General features: G+C 45.3%; 2 protein-coding genes and 1 pseudogene across 2 annotated transcripts; all 3 read left to right on the top strand.

Moving 5' to 3' along the window:
• LOC134338870 (histone H2AX-like) overlaps nucleotides 1-5,318 on the top strand; it is a 31,091-nt pseudogene extending 25,773 nt beyond the window's left edge.
• Nucleotides 5,319-8,843: 3,525 nt separating this feature from the next.
• On the top strand, nucleotides 8,844-9,236 carry LOC134338859 (histone H2B 1/2-like). The gene has a single exon (XM_063035012.1). The coding sequence runs from the start codon at nucleotides 8,844-8,846 to the stop codon at nucleotides 9,213-9,215; it is 372 nt and encodes a 123-aa protein (XP_062891082.1). The 3' UTR covers nucleotides 9,216-9,236.
• Nucleotides 9,237-12,625: 3,389 nt separating this feature from the next.
• On the top strand, nucleotides 12,626-13,961 carry LOC134338858 (histone H2B type 1-B). Its single transcript, XM_063035011.1, has one exon. It carries the CDS (start codon nucleotides 12,630-12,632, stop codon nucleotides 12,999-13,001), a length of 372 nt encoding a protein of 123 aa, XP_062891081.1. The 5' UTR covers nucleotides 12,626-12,629; the 3' UTR covers nucleotides 13,002-13,961.
• Nucleotides 13,962-15,903: the final 1,942 nt, after the last annotated feature.

Raw genomic sequence — 15,903 nt, 5'->3', positions numbered from 1 at the left:
TTTATCCATTATTCCTCCCTGGCTATTTCCTTTACCTGGGGTAGATTTAACTCTTTGGGAGAGGAGTGTCGGAATGGTGTGTAACTGAGGAGGTAGTGGTGACTCTATATGCATCATCAATATGATGGAATGGTTCCATTAGAAACATAGAAAACCTACAGCACAATACAGGTCCTTCGGCCCACAATGATGTGCCAAACATGTACTTACTTTAGAAATTACCCAGTGTTACCCTTTGCCCTCTATCTTTTCTGAACTCCATGTACATGTCCGGGAGTCTCTTAGAAGACCCTATTGTATCCGCCTCCACTACCGTCACCGGCAGCCCATTCCATCCACTCACCACTCTCTGCGTAAAAAAAAACTTACCCCTGAAATCTCCTCTGTACCTACTTCCAAGCACCTTAAAACTGTGCCCTGTCGTGCTAGCCATTTCAGCCCGAGGAAAAAGACTCTGACTATCCACACAATCATTGCCTCTCATCATCTTATACACTTGTATCAGGTCACCTCTCATCCTCCGTCGCTTCAAGGAAAATAGGCCGAGTTCACTCAACCTATTCTCGTAAGGCATGCTCTGCAATCCAAGCAACATCCTTGTAAATGTCTGCACCCTTTCTATAGTTTCCACATCCTTCCTGTAGTGAGGTGACCAGAACTGAGCACAGTACTACAAGTGCGGTCTGACCAGTGTCCTATATAGCTGCAACATTACCTCTCGGCTTCTAAACTCAATCCCATGATTGATGAAGGCCAATGCACCGTATGCTTTCTTAACCACAGAGGCAACCTGCGCAGCAGCTTTGAGTGTCCTATGGACTCAGTCCCCAAGGTCCTTCTGATCCTCCACACTGCCAAGAGTCTTATCATTAATACTACATTATGCCATCATATTTGACATACCAAAATGAACCACCTCACTTATCTGAGATGAACTCTATCTGCCACTTCTCAGCCCAGATTTGCATACTATCAATGTCCCGCTGTAACCTCTGGCAGCCCTCCACACTATCCACAACACCCCCAACTTTTGTGTCATCAGCAAACTTACTAACCCATCCCTCCACTTCCTCATCCAGGTCATTTATAAAAATCACGAAGAGTTGGGTCCCAGAACAGATCCCTGAAGCACACCATGGGTTACCGACCTCCATGTAGATTATGACCCATCTACAACCACTCTTAGCCTTCTGTGGGCAAGTCAGTTTTGGATCCAAAAAGCAATGTCCCCTTGGATCCTATGCCTCCTTACTTTCTCAATCAGCCTTTCATAGGGTACCTTGTCAAATGCCTTGCTGAAATCTATATCCACTACATCCACTGCTCTACCTTCATCAATGTGTTTAGTCACATCCTCAAAAAATTCAATCAGGCTGATAAGGCACGACCTGCCTTTCATAAAATCATGTTGACTATTCCTAATCATATTATGCCTCTCCAAATGTTCATAAATCTTGCCTCTCAGAATCTTTTCCATCAACTTACCAACCACTGAAGTAAAATTCACTGGTCTATAATTTCCTGCGCTATCTCTACTCCCTTTCATCCAACATCTGCAATCCTCCAATCCTCCGGAACCTCCCCCATCCTCATTCATGATGAAAAGATCATCGCCAGAGGCTCAGCAATCTCTTCCCTCACCTCCCAGAGTAGCCTAGGGTATATCTCATCCGGTCCCGGTGACTTATCCAACTTGATGATTTCCAAAAGCTCCAGAACATTCTCATTCTTAATATCTGCATGCTCAAGCTTTTTAGTCTGCTGTAAGTCATCCCTACAGTCGCCAACATCCTTTTCCATAGTGAATATTGAAGCAAAGTGTTCATTAAGTACCTCTGCTATCTCCTCCGGTTCCATATACACTTTTCCAATGTCACACTATTCTCTCACGTCTTATCCTTTTGCTCTTCACATACTTGTAGAATGCCTTGGGGTTTTCCTTAATCCTGTCCACCAAGGCCTTCTCATGGCCCCTTCTGGCTCTCTTAATTTCTTTCTGAAGCTCCTTATGATCTTCTAGATCTCTATCATTACCTAGTATTTTGAACCTTTTGTAAGCTCTTCTTTTCTACTTGACTAGATTTACAATAGCCTTTGTACACCACAGTTTCTGTTCCCTACCATACTTTCCCTGTCTCATTGGAAAGTACCTACACAGAACTCCACTCAAATATCCCCTGAATATTTGCCACATTTCTTCCGTACATTTCCCTGAAAACATCTGATCCCAATTGTTTACAGATGGTTCTAAAGGCCCAGAGTCTCACGACGCCAGTGCAGCAGTCTATGTCCCAGAATTTCAGGTGTCAGTCTAATGAACTTTTAGTTTATAGACCAAATGCTCACCACAGTATAATGACAGAATAGGAAGCCCTTTAACTCAACAACCATTTTATTGTGATAGACACAAACAGACTGGGCACCATGACCCAGAGAGTGAATCCAACCAGTCTCACACCAACGGGGGAGGTGACCATCAGTTAGGGTGACCCACAAAAACACAAGCAAATAACTGTATGACGCAAGCTAAAATGTAACAATAAACGAACTGAAACTTCCCACCATAATCCCACAAAAGCATTTTTACACAAGAACAAAAACAGTGCGGGTCATTAGAAATGAACAAGCAGGCTGTCAACCACACCCCCACCCAGAACCTCACAATACTAATGAAATGGTGGCAATCCTTGCAGTGGATAGTGGATGTACAGCCTAACTGTGTTGTTGTCTGTTCTGATTCCTTGGCCATACCGGTTTAAATGCCAAAAGACCATCAGATATACTATAGGAGCAGAATTAGGTCATTTGGCCCATTGAGTGTACTCTGCTGTTTCATCATGGCTGATCCATTTCCCTCTCAGCACCAGTCTCCTGCTTTCTCCTTGTAAACCTTTAGGCCCTGACTAATAATGAATCTTTCAACCCCTGCCTTAGTATACTCAATCACGGCCTCCACAGCCGCCTGTGGCAAGGAATTCCACAGATTCACCGCTGTCTGACTAACGGAATTCCTCCTCATCTACCTTCTAAGTGGATGTCCCGCTAATATTTTTTTCTACAAATCTATAAAAAGTTTATTCGCTCAAAAAATACACAAAGTACAAACATTCAGCATTTACAAGACGGTGAATAAATTCAAATTAAAATATGATTATTATCACCTATCAAACAGTCAACTCCAGGGGACCCACTGCTCCGGGAAATCCCCCACTGTAGCCATTGTGACTGCATGTTCCCTCTCCAATGATAGCTGGGCACTAATGTATCACCATAACAGGGGCAGGCAGTCGGCCCTTGCAGACCCTTCGAATTTCTGCTGCCTGGACCTGTAAATGGCCATCATGGCCACCTTGGCCAGGCCCAGGAGCAAGCGCACCAGTAGATCCTCCTCGCTGGGTGCCCATGTATGAGGAGCACAGGGATGAAGTACAACCAGAATCCGAGCAGCGGTCCCTTCAGATACTCAAACGGGCTTCAGCTAGTCTTATACTCCCCCACCATAGGAAACTTGCTCCTCATATTCACTCTATCAAGGCCTTTTAACATTTGATATTTTCAATGAGGTTTACTCATTCTTCTGAATTCCAGTAAGTCGAGGCTCAGAGACTTCAAATGCTCTTCATACTGGAAGCCTTTCTATCCCAGAATTATTATTATTTTTTGAATCTCCTTTGAAACTTTTACGATATCAGCACATCTTTTCTTTGATAATGGTCCCACAACTGCTCACTGCACTCCAAGTGAAGCCTTACCGATGCCTTATAAAGTCTTCCTCGCCACCGACTCAAGCTGCAAATTAATCGTTAGGGAATCCTGCACGATGATTCCCAAGTCCCTCTGCATCTCCGATTTTTGAATTTTCTCCCATTTAGAAATAGGTTATGCTTTTACTTCTTCTACCAAAGTTCACAACCAAAGACTTCCTGACGCTGTACTCCATCTGCCACTTCCTTGCCCATTCTCCTAATCTGTCTAAATCCTTCGTCAGACTCTCTGCTTCTGCAACACTACTCGCCCCTCCACCTACCTTTGTATCATCCACAAACTTGGCACAAAGCGATCAATTCCATCATTCAAATCATTGACATATAACATAAAGGAAAGCAGTCCAAACACAGATCCCCAAGAAACACCACTAGTCACCGTCAGCTTCTCTCTTACTCTTTATATATCTGAAGAAACCTTTGGTATCCTCTTCAGGATTTCTGGCAATCCCATTTTAGGATTCCACCTCTATGAATTTGGTTCCCTTCTGTTGTTCTTTAAAGCTTTCCAATCTTGTAACTTCCCGCTGTTTTTTGCTCTATTATATGCCCTCTCCTTAGCTTTAACTTCCCTGTCTCTCTTTACATTAGGAAAACTGTAGACTAAAGTCAAGTCGCAGTTTGAAAAGAGCAACTCATTCATAAACCGATACCGTTCATGCAATGACCGCGAACAGAAGCTGAGAATCGATTTTTATTCTGAACGTTCATCCGTTGAAAGAAGTCGGCGAATTAAATAGCCAGACACTGTTACAATAATAGCTACACTTATATTAAATGTGGCTGACTTCAGTAATGGGTGAATGCGTAGTCGATAAATAGAACTGGAAAGACTTCATTTCAGATGAGGTTTAAACAAAGATTTTGGCGGGCTGTGTCAAATTTCAGTTCATGTTAGGGGAGTAAAAGGTTATTTTCCACGCCTCTGCTACTGTTTCTTGATTGGTGAATAAGACTGCTCTCTCATTGGATTATTTGTTCTTTCCAATGAAATTAAGCGTAGTTGCACCAATCATAAACGTTCCGCTTCATTCCCCCAAAAGATACAAGAAGGACGAGGACCGGAAGCATTCTCTCATTCTCCGTGAAAGTTCTGCTGAGGTTGTGAAAATGAGTGGACGAGGGAAAACCAGCGGCAAAGCTCGGTCCAAGGCCAAGTCTCGCTCCTCCCGGGCAGGACTGCAGTTCCCGGTGGGCCGTGTTCACAGGCTCCTGAGAAAGGGTAACTATGCTGAGCGAGTGGGTGCCGGAGCCCCGGTCTATATGGCTGCTGTGCTCGAGTATCTGACGGCTGAAATCCTTGAGCTGGCCGGCAACGCGGCCCGGGACAACAAAAAGACCCGCATCATCCCCAGGCATCTGCAGCTGGCCGTCCGCAACGACGAGGAGCTCAACAAGCTGCTGGGAGGGGTAACCATCGCTCAGGGCGGGGTGCTGCCCAACATCCAGGCCGTGCTGTTGCCCAAGAAAACCGGCGGAGCCAGCAAGTGAAGACACAAAATCTGAACCCAGTGACCCAAAGGCTCTTTTCAGAGCCACTCACAGTGTCTGTGAAAGGGCTGCTCTGCGGATACCTTAAGCGCGGGGGAAAGGGCTCTTGTCCGGATTAGATTGTTATACCAGCTGGCAGGCAGGGTCCATTGGAATTCCTTACTGGTGCAAAACGAAAGGGTTAACGGTGGGTGCTCAGTCTGAAATGTCGAAGCTGGGCCCTCCGCCGACTGTTGGAAGCAATGTCAGCCCTGTCCGCAGTGCGATCGGCTTCATATCTGCTGTCGAATTCAAACAGCAGCCCCTTCCAGAACAACCACGACGGGTGGGTTAGCATCATCTGTGCCCAAGTACCGATGTGTGTGACTGGCTGGTCGGACTGCAGCCAGTCCGAAATGATAGGCTGCAGTTTCCATTTCGAATAACCCGAACATATCATTGTCACTGGGAGTGGTTTTTGGGGGAGTTATCCTAACTTTTAAAATTGCTGTATTTATTTTCTAAACAAGCCCAGTTTACTGAATCGTTATCGGAGCTGAGGTAGTTTTCTGCGGGAGACTGCTAAACGCCAATTTGAACAGTACGGGAGGGGACAGACTTTTGATTCATGTTTGCCCCGTCCATGATTTAGATTAACTCCCAACGCTCGCATATAGTCTGTACCGGTCTAGTCACTGGTAATTTTCACTATCAACCATCATCTCCACCTCAACTGTACCGTGTAGGGGACTCACTTAAAATAAACTACGGACAAGCACAAGGTTTGTTTCACCGATAAATTATTCCAAAGGCATCTATTTCTGCTCCGGGTCACTGCTCTCTCTGTGAGGTGGTGGGTGGCTCTTAAAAGAGCCTTTGTGTTGTGTTCAGAATCAGGAGTTCCTCAACCGCCGAAGCCATAGAGAGTGCGGCCCTGGCGTTTCAGCGCATACACCACATCCATGGCAGTGACCGTCTTGCGCTTGGCGTGCTCCGTGTAGGTGACCGCGTCGCGGATCACATTCTCCAGGAAAACCTTCAGCACACCGCGGGTCTCCTCGTAGATGAGACCCGAGATTCGCTTGACGCCGCCACGGCGAGCCAGACGGCGGATGGCTGGCTTGGTGATGCCCTGGATGTTGTCACGAAGCACTTTACGGTGCCGCTTGGCACCTCCTTTGCCGAGTCCTTTGCCTCCTTTTCCTCTGCCAGACATACTGCCGCTTCACCACAGACGCTGCTAAATGACGAACCGACCGCTGCTGTCTCCTTTATACACAGCGCCCCGACCTGCCCGAGAAACGCGCAGTAAGGGAGAGAGAGGGGGGAGGGGTGGAGGCAGAGGCAGAGTCAGAGGGACGGCCAGAGCAGAGACCGGCCTCTCAGTTTCCTGATCCGCTACCGCCAATTTTCAACGGTTTAGCCACAAGGGAACACAAACTGTAACATTACCACACAACCCCCGGGATAACTGACCCAAAACCTCATCAGCTTTGTGCTCAATTCTCTGAAAATTAAATGCTGATATTCAGAACACCACTATTCACCGGCAGCCATCCAGAAAAGGCTCCCTTTTTATTCCCACTCTTTGCCTTCTACCAAGCAGCCACTGCTTTGTCCATGTCAGAATCTCTCCTGTAATACCTTGGGCTCGTAGCTTGTTGAGCAGGTTCAGGTGTGGCACCTCCGAAAATCCAAGCGCCCAACATCAACCGATTCTCCTTTGTCTATCCTTCTTGTTATTTCTTCAAAGGACTTCAACAGATTTTTCAGGCAAGATTTTCCCTTGAGGAAACCATACTGACTCTGTGGCCTGTTTTATCATTGGTCTGCAAGTACCCTGAGACCTATTCTGCGTGTTGTTGAGGAAATAACACGCAAAATAAACAAAGGAAAGTCAGTAGATGTTGGTTATTTGGATTTTCAGAAAGCCTTGCACAAGTTGTTGAAGATGATGTTGCTTAAGAAGATAAAAGTCTATGGTATTACTGGAAAAGTACTTGTATGAATAGAAGATTAGCTGACTAGCAGGAGGCAAAGAATGGGAATAAAGGAGACCTTTTCTGTTGCAACTTTATGAAACTCTGGCGAGGCCACATCTAGAGTATGCCCCACTATAGGAAGGATGTTGGGACTTTGGAGAGGGTTCAGGAGAGGTTTACCAGGACGCGGCCTGGTTTAGATGGCATGGATGGTTTTCTATGGAGGATTATAGGCTGAGGTGAAATCTGATAGAGGTTTACACAATTATGACAGGCATAGATAGAGTGGACAGAGAGTATCTGTTTCCCAGGGTTGAAGTGTCAGAGGGCATGCACTGAAGGTGACAGGGGTAGGTTCAAGGGGAATATGATGGGTGTTTTTTTACCCAGAGTCATGGATGCCTGGAATGGTGGTAGAGGCAAATAAATAAGAAACTTTTAATAGACTTTTGGTTAGACACATGGATGTGTGGATATGGACATGGTGCAGGTAGGAGGAATTAGTGTTTGCATGTTTATGATTTGTTTTTTAGCTGGTTTGGCACAACACTGAGGGCCAAATGGCCTGTCCCTGTGCTGTATTTTTCTATGTTTGATACTTTTAATGTTCTGTATTGCAATATTTCATTTTCTATTAACTTCTATAGATGTGTGGTGGAAAGTATATTGACTGGCTGCATCACAGCTGGTATGGAAATGCCAAGTGTCCTTGAATGGAAAGCCCTACAAAAACTTAGTGGATGCAGCTCAGTCCATCATGGGCAAAGTCCTCCCTGCAATGAGCACATTGTTTCAGGAAATCGGTAGCTATCATCAGGGACCCACCCCCCCCCCGCCCCCGCCACCTCACAGGACATGCTCTCTTCTCATTGATGCTATCGGGTAAAAGGTAAAAGAGCCTCACGACTCACACAATCAGTGTCAGCAATGGTTATTATCCCTCAACCGTCAGGCTCCTGAACCAAAGGAACATCCTCTTCATCACTGAAATGATTCCACAACCTGGTCTCACTTTCAAGGACTATTCATCTCATGTTCTCAATATAGTTTGCTTATTTATTTATTTATTATTATTTCTTTATATTTTATTTGCATATTTTGAGTCTTTAGCACACTTGTTGAATCTCCAAGTTGGATCGGTCTTCCACTTATTCTGTCATGTCTAATATTCTGTTAGCGATTTATTGAGTATGCCCGCAAGAAAATGAATCATGCTTGATGATAGTGACATTATGTACTTGGATAATAAATATGCTTAACTTTTCATCTGAACGTGTTTTTCTTCCATCTGCAATTGTATTTTACGTTTTCCATTGTGTAATTTCAGTTTCAGTCCCAGTCCCCTCTCTTATGCATTCTGTCGTAATAAATGGCACAGAGAACCGCCGCGGGTTGGCAACGTTGAGAGGCTCCTCATTGCTGGAGCGTGCGATTATAATATCTCCCCTCTGATATCCAATGAAAAGATCTGTAGAAATAAATTGAATGGCTGATTCGTCTCCCCAAGCAGCCAATGAAAATGCTTGAATTCCCTATCCCTCTTCAGCATATCGGTGTCACGCTGCCTATTTAAACCGCGCTCCGTGTATTATTATTCTCATTGCTGGGTCTCAACTAAACGGAAGAAATGCCCGATCAGAAGCCTGCTCCCAAGAAGGGCGCTAAGAAAGCGCTGCCGAAGCCATCAGGCAAGTCTGGCAAGAAGCGTAGGAGGCTGAGGAAGGAGAGTTACTCCATCTATATCTACAAAGTGATGAAACAGGTTCACCCTGACACCGGTATCTCCTCCAAGGCCATGAGCATCATGAACTCGTTCGTGAACGACATTTTCGAGCGCATCGCTGGCGAGGCCTCCCGCCTAGCCCATTACAACAAGCGGTCGACTATTAGCTCCCGGGAGATCCAGACCGCCGTGCGCCTGCTGCTCCCCGGGGAACTGGCTAAGCACGCCGTGTCGGAAGGGACAAAAGCAGTGACCAAGTACACCAGCTCCAAGTGAAGAGTGCTGCCAAAACAAACCGAAAACCCAAAGGCTCTTTTAAGAGCCACTCAATATTTCATTAACAGAGCTGTATTTCTTATTCCCTGAATCCCATTTCAATGCCAGACGGTTCTTTTACAAATAATTCGTTAAAATTGCAGACTAAACTTCAGTCGTAGTTTGAGAAAAGCAACTCGTTCATATGCAATTCACACAATGACCGACCGAGGACTGCAACTGAGAATGAACACTTGTTCTGAGTAGAGAAATCGGTGAATTTCACTCCCACATAGCTCACAAAATGCTGGAGGAACAGCAGGCTAGGCAGCATTTTTCCACCGATGCTGCTTGGCCTGCTGAGTTCCTCCAGTACTTTGTGTGCTTTGCTTGGATTTCCGGCATCTACCGATTTTCTCTTATTTAGAAATAATTCCCCAGACACTTTTGCAGTATTAGCTGCACTGAAAGATTGGATGTGCCGGACTTCAGTAGTGCGTTACTGCGGAGAGTAAGCCAACGAGCAGATCTGCAATGATTTCATTTTTGATTAGCTTTGAACTGAAGATTTTTGGCGGGCTGTTTGAAATTTCTGCTTATTTTCGGAGAGGAAGCGGTTGTTTTCCGCGCTTTTTCTTTGATTTTGATGGTAAATAAGGCACCTCTCCGATTGGAGACAGCTAATCATCCGATGAAGTTAAATGTTATTGCACCAATCATAAACGTCGCACAGCATTCCCCCAGATGTTATGTGAAGGTCGAGGGCCGAAAGTATTTCCTCATTCTTTCTGTAAATTGCTGAGTGTATGAAAATGAGTGGACGAGTAAATTCGGGCGGGAATGCTCGTTCCAAAGCCAAGTCTCGCTCGACCCTGGGACCGAGGTACTCGCTTGGCCGCGTTCGCAGGCTTCTGAGAAAGGATAACTATGCTGAGCGAGCCCCGGTCTATCTAGCTGCTGTGCTCGAGTATCTGACCGCTGAAATCCTCGAGTTGGCCCGGGACAACAAAAAGAACCGCATCTGCAGATGGCTGTCCGCAACGCCGACGATCTTAACAAGCTGCGGGGGGGAGGGAGTGAACATCGCTCAGGGCGGGGTGCTGCCCAACATCCAGGCTGTGATGTTGTTCGAGAAAACCGGCAGTGCCAGCAAGTGCAGCGAACAGAATCTGAACCCATTGACCCAAAGGCTCTTTTCAGAGCCGCTCACAGTCTCTGTGGAAGGGCTGCTCTGCGGATTCCATGAGCGCGGGGTAAAGGACACGCGTTTCGTTGTCACTGCGAAATGTTTCTGAGTAAGTTCCTTCTACAAAAACACTAAAGTCATTCTAATCTATCTTATCTTATTTCTGTCGATGTGTGCAGATGGTTTGATGAATCATTTCCAGAGTGGAGGGAGTTTTCTGCTGGTGTCTACAAAATGTTCGAATGTTCCCCGGAGAGATGGTTTGGATCAATTTCCCTTTTACTACGGTCTCATATTTAAGGTTAGTCAGTAACATTGCTATCGAATGTCCTGGATAACTGACACAGTACCTCTTCAGAATTGTACTCAATTCTCCAGAAAATAAACGATGATATTCGAAAAAAGGAACAAAACTAGAGACTGGATGGGCCAAATTGCCTGTTTTCATTCTGTAGCATTCTGTGAAAGTGTGAATCTACGTACTCTGCTACTTGAAACCTGATGAATGATAATCATATTTACCATTGTCTCCATTAACCTGTTCCACCTGGCATTGGTTTATACTGATGTTAATTTCATCCCATCGATCTCTCCCCATTCTTTTCTGTAAATTAAAACAAACTTGCTTTTGTTTCACTTTCCAAATTCTGACCTGAAATGTTAACTCTCTTCCTCTCTCAGTGCTGAATCTAAGGTTTCTGACAGATTTTGTGAGGGCCTGTCTGAAATTTTCGTGAATATTGTTCTCATTCAGAATGTTGGGTTATCTGAATATTACTTACTCAAGAATCTTACCCTGGAAGGGAAATTTTGAGAAAGTCCTGCAGTTAGCTAGTAACTCACTGTTGAGGTTTGGCTTTTTCGTGGAGGTCTGACGGTCGCAGTTTTGAGGGCATCTGGAAAACTTCCTGTTTTAAGGATAGTGATAATAATTTTCCTAACAGAATTGAAAGCACTACTAAAAGAGTTGGGCACCCAGAAAAGGCCCCCTTTATTCACACTCTTTGCCTCCTGCAAAGACAAAGACTGCCTGAAAGCGTCCCGCAAAGGCCTGGGTGTCGACATCAACACGTGGGAGACGCTTGCCCTCGACCGTCCAGCTTGGCACAGCAAGTTCACCACAGGAGCCCGTGCAGCTGAAGTCAGGCGCATCATCGAGGCGCAACGAAAGCGTGCTGTGCGCAAGGCCCGAGCAGCATCCACTGCCACAACAGCACCCACCCACTTGTGTCCCACATGTGGGCGAGCCTTCAGGGCCCGGATTGGCCTCATCAGTCACCTCCGGACCCAGAGCCGCCAATCTCCCATTTGACTTTGAAGCCATGATCATCTTCGACTACGAAGGACGAACAACAACAACAGCAACCTCAACGAAACCAAAAATAATGTTTGGCCTATGATTCGATATACCTGTTTTAATCGATGTCAAAACCGAAACTTGTAAAGACACTGCCCAGATGAAGGTAACGATAAACTACTTCTGTGGAGAAAATTGCGAAGAGCAATCATGATTATGGAAAGACTGATCACCAATGTCATTCATGTCCTCACATAATGAACAAAACTGAAAACTAATCAAAGCACAGAAGTACAGAATCAGGGCAGGCTAAAATAATAGAAAATATCCCAGACGTGAATTCTGATATTTTAACTAATAATCTTCTTTATAATCACCTGAAACTTTGGAACATAAACAGAAAACCCTGATCTTTCAAACCATCTTTGTAGTGTAAGAATCCATGACTGCCTTGCACATAACGCTGAACTACATGTACTGCTGATGTACAATCATTCTTCATCTTGATCTTTTCTCAAAGACTGAAATCAACCACAGGCCAAGGGGGATATCATGGAGGGAGAGCAAGAGATACACTAGGATCATATTCCACATTGATAAAAAGACAATATTTTGTGTCCGTTCATTTCCTTTCCGCCCAAAACTGAAGACCTTACGAATGAAGTACTCCCAACACTCTATTACTGTTGCCAATATAGGATAACCAAGTTTATATCCTCTTGTCTTATTTAAGCAATAAACCCTGCGAATGTGTCACCCTGTGATGTGTTTCGCCAGTTCACATTGCCCAATCAAAGCGTTAGACTGAAATGCTAACGTTCATTCGTCCAAATTTACCAATGGGAATCTGCTTTTACCGATTCCTCATTAGCATAGGGCGGGGACACACTGCCTATTTAAACCGCGTTCCAAGTTATTACATTCATTTCTGTGTCTAAAGCTGAGTGAGGAAATGCCTGAGCCGTCGAAGTCTTCCAAGAAGGGCGCCAAGAAAGCCGTGTCCAAAGCGCAAGGCAAGGCTGGCAAGAAACGCAGGAGGGCGAGGAGGGAGACTTATTCCATTTACGTTTATAAGGTAATGAAGCAAGTTCACCCTGACACCGGCATCTCCTCCAAGGCCATGAGCATCATGAACTCGTTCGTGAACGACATTTTCGAGCGCATCGCTGGGGAGGCTTCCCGCCTGGCTCATTACAACAAACGATCGACCATCACTTCTCGGGAGATCCAGACCGCCGTGCGCCTGCTGCTGCCCGGAGAACTGGCCAAGCACGCTGTGTCGGAAGGAACCAAAGCGGTGACCAAGTACACTAGTTCCAAGTGAAGCGACTGAGTACTAAGAAAAACCCAACGGCTCTTTTAAGAGCCACTCACAGTTTCGGTTAAAGAGTTGTACTAATAATTCTATATTGGATCGCTACAAGCCTGGCATTAGATGTAATTACATTAATTTTTATGTTGCGTATTCTTTCATTGCTCTACAATGCCGTTCGCGCCCAAACGCGGAAATTTTGCTCACTCAGTTTTCACACAAAGTTTTACACCTAGAGCGGATTGAAGTGAAGATGTTAGCTGTTACTGTGAATACACCCGTGTTATAAATGGCTTGAATTGTATTTCAACCTGCGATCACAATAGATTCACTCGAGTCCTTTCACAGAACCGACAGACTCTGCTCCGACTGCAGTTTTTCAGTGGTGACACGACGACAAGCTGATGCGTCTACATATTGGACTAAATTGGTTGCATTCTGTGAATCAGCCTTTATTCCAATAGATTACAAGTGGATTTGGGAAGTGGGGCAACATTAAATCTCTTTTATGTGACGAATCCACACACGGTCTTTATCGTAAATGAGTGTGGAATCTGACGGTGAAATCCTGTTCATACATCTATTTTTATTTTTGATTAATGGATACAATTATAATCTTGGCGGCATTTGCATATTGTGGGGGCTGAAGTTAGTTGGAGAATTTATTTTTGTCACCTGTATTGCTCCAGAAAGTACCGGGGCGAGCCCAAGAGAATTTCCTCATTAATTTCCCTTTCTCATGAACCTGTGAACACGGCCCACCTGGAACCACAGTCCTGCCCGGCACACCGCTCTTCGCCTTACCACCTGCTTTTCCTCATTCACTCACTCTTGCAAAGTCCTTCACAAAGAATGGCGAAAGCTTCCGGATTCACCCTTTTTCTAGCTTCTGGGGGAATGAGGAAGGGTACTTACGATTGGTGGTGCAACGCTTTCTCAGATTGGTTATCTGGAATAACCGAATGAGCGAGCTGTCCGGTTCTCCAATGATCAGCGGCAGCAAGAGAAGCGCGGAAAATAACAGTCAGTCACCAAAAACTCTGAAATTTGAAAAGCCCACCAATAAATAAATAAATGGTCTACAATATAAATCAATTACAGATCTCTGTATGAACACGGATTCCCTGCATGACTACTCCACTTCTGTCCATACAGAATGTAAATTAATTGTTCCACGACAGACTTTAAGAATTTCTGGTTCTTTGTGGAAACACATCAGCTTACGGATGGGTTGCTCTTCTCAAGTCGGTTTTTAAAAGGTTGCTCAGGTGCCTGCCTCAACCAGTGTTTCTGGCAGCTCATTCCCTAACTGCTCTAATATTGATTGGCACCAGATTATTTCCAAGGGTTTAGACAGGGCAGAGTTTAAGTGTGTCCAGGACAGATTCCTGTCATAGTATGTTGACAGGCCGACTAGGGGGAGCGCCATACTAGATCTAGTACTAGTTAACAAACCGAGTCAGGTCACGGATCTCTCAGTGGGTGAGCATCTGGGGGACAGTGACCACCGCTCCCTGGCCTTTAGCATTATCATGGAAAAGGATAGAATCAGAGAGGACAGGAAAATTTTTAATTGGGGAAGGGCAAATTAGGAGGCTATAAGGCTAGAATTTGCGGGTGTGAACTGGGATGATGTTTTTGCAGGGAAAGGTACTATGGCTATGTGGTCAATGTTTAGGGATCTGTTGCAGGATGTTAGGGATAAATTTGTCCTGGTGAGGAAGATAAAGAAGGGTGGGATGAAGGAACCATGGGTGACAAGTGAGGTGGAAAATCTAGTCAGGTAGAAGAAGGCAGCATACATGAGGTTTAGGAAGAAGGATCAGATGGGTCTATTGAGGAATATAGGAAAGCAAGAAAGGAGCTTAAGAAGGGGCTGAGGAGAGCAAGAAGGGGGCATGAGAAGGCCTTGGCAAGTAGGGTAAAGGAAAACCCCAAGGCATTTTTCAATTATGTGAAGAACAAAAGGATGACAGGAGTGAAGGTAGGACAGATTAGAGATAAAGGTGGGAAGATGTGCCTGGAGGCTGTGGAAGTGATCGAGGTCCTCAATGAACACTTCTCTTCGGTATTCACCAATGAGAGGGAACTTGATGGTGAGGACAATATGAGTGAGGTTGATGTTCTGGAGCATGATGATATTAAGGGAGAGAAGGTGTTGGAGTTGTTAAAATATATTAGGACGGATAAGTCCCCGAGGTCTGACGGAATATTCCCCAGGCTGCTCCACGAGGCGAGGGAAGAGATTGCTGAGCCTCTGGCTAGAATCTTTTTGTCCTCGTTGTCCATGGGAATGGTACCGGAGGATTGGAGGGAGGCGAATGTTGTTCCCTTGTTCAAAAAAGGTAGTACGGATAGTCCGGGTAATTATAGACCAGTGAGCCTTACGTCTGTGGTGGGAAAGCTGTTGGAAAAGATTCTTAGAAATAGGATCTCTGGGCATTTAGAGAATCATGGTCTGATCAGGGACAGTCAGCATGGCTTTGTGAAGGGCAGATCATGTCTAACAAGCCTGATAGAGTTCTTTGAGGAGGTGACCAGGCATATAGATGAGGGTAGTGCACTGGATGTGATCTACATGTATTTTAGTAAGGCATTTGACAAGGTTCCACACGGTAGGCCTATTCAGAAAGTCAGAAGGCATGGGATCCAGGGAAGTTTGCCAGGTGGATTCAGAACTGACTTGCCTGCAGAAAGCTGAGGGTCGTGATGGAGGGAGTACATTCGGATTGGAGGGTTGTGACTAGTGGTGTCCCACAAGGCTCTGTTCTGGGACCTCTACTTTTTGTGATTTTTATTAACAACCTGGATGTGGGGGTAGAAGGGTGGGTTGGCAAGCTTGCAAATGACACAAAGGTTGGTGGTGTTGTAGATAGTGTAGAGGATTGTCAAATATTGCGGAGAGACATTGATA

This window comes from Mobula hypostoma, chromosome 28 (assembly GCF_963921235.1).
Source record: "Mobula hypostoma chromosome 28, sMobHyp1.1, whole genome shotgun sequence".
Taxonomy (NCBI): domain Eukaryota; kingdom Metazoa; phylum Chordata; class Chondrichthyes; order Myliobatiformes; family Myliobatidae; genus Mobula; species Mobula hypostoma.
Note: the sequence above shows the minus strand (reverse complement) of the source record. Positions and strands in the feature narration are given on the sequence as shown.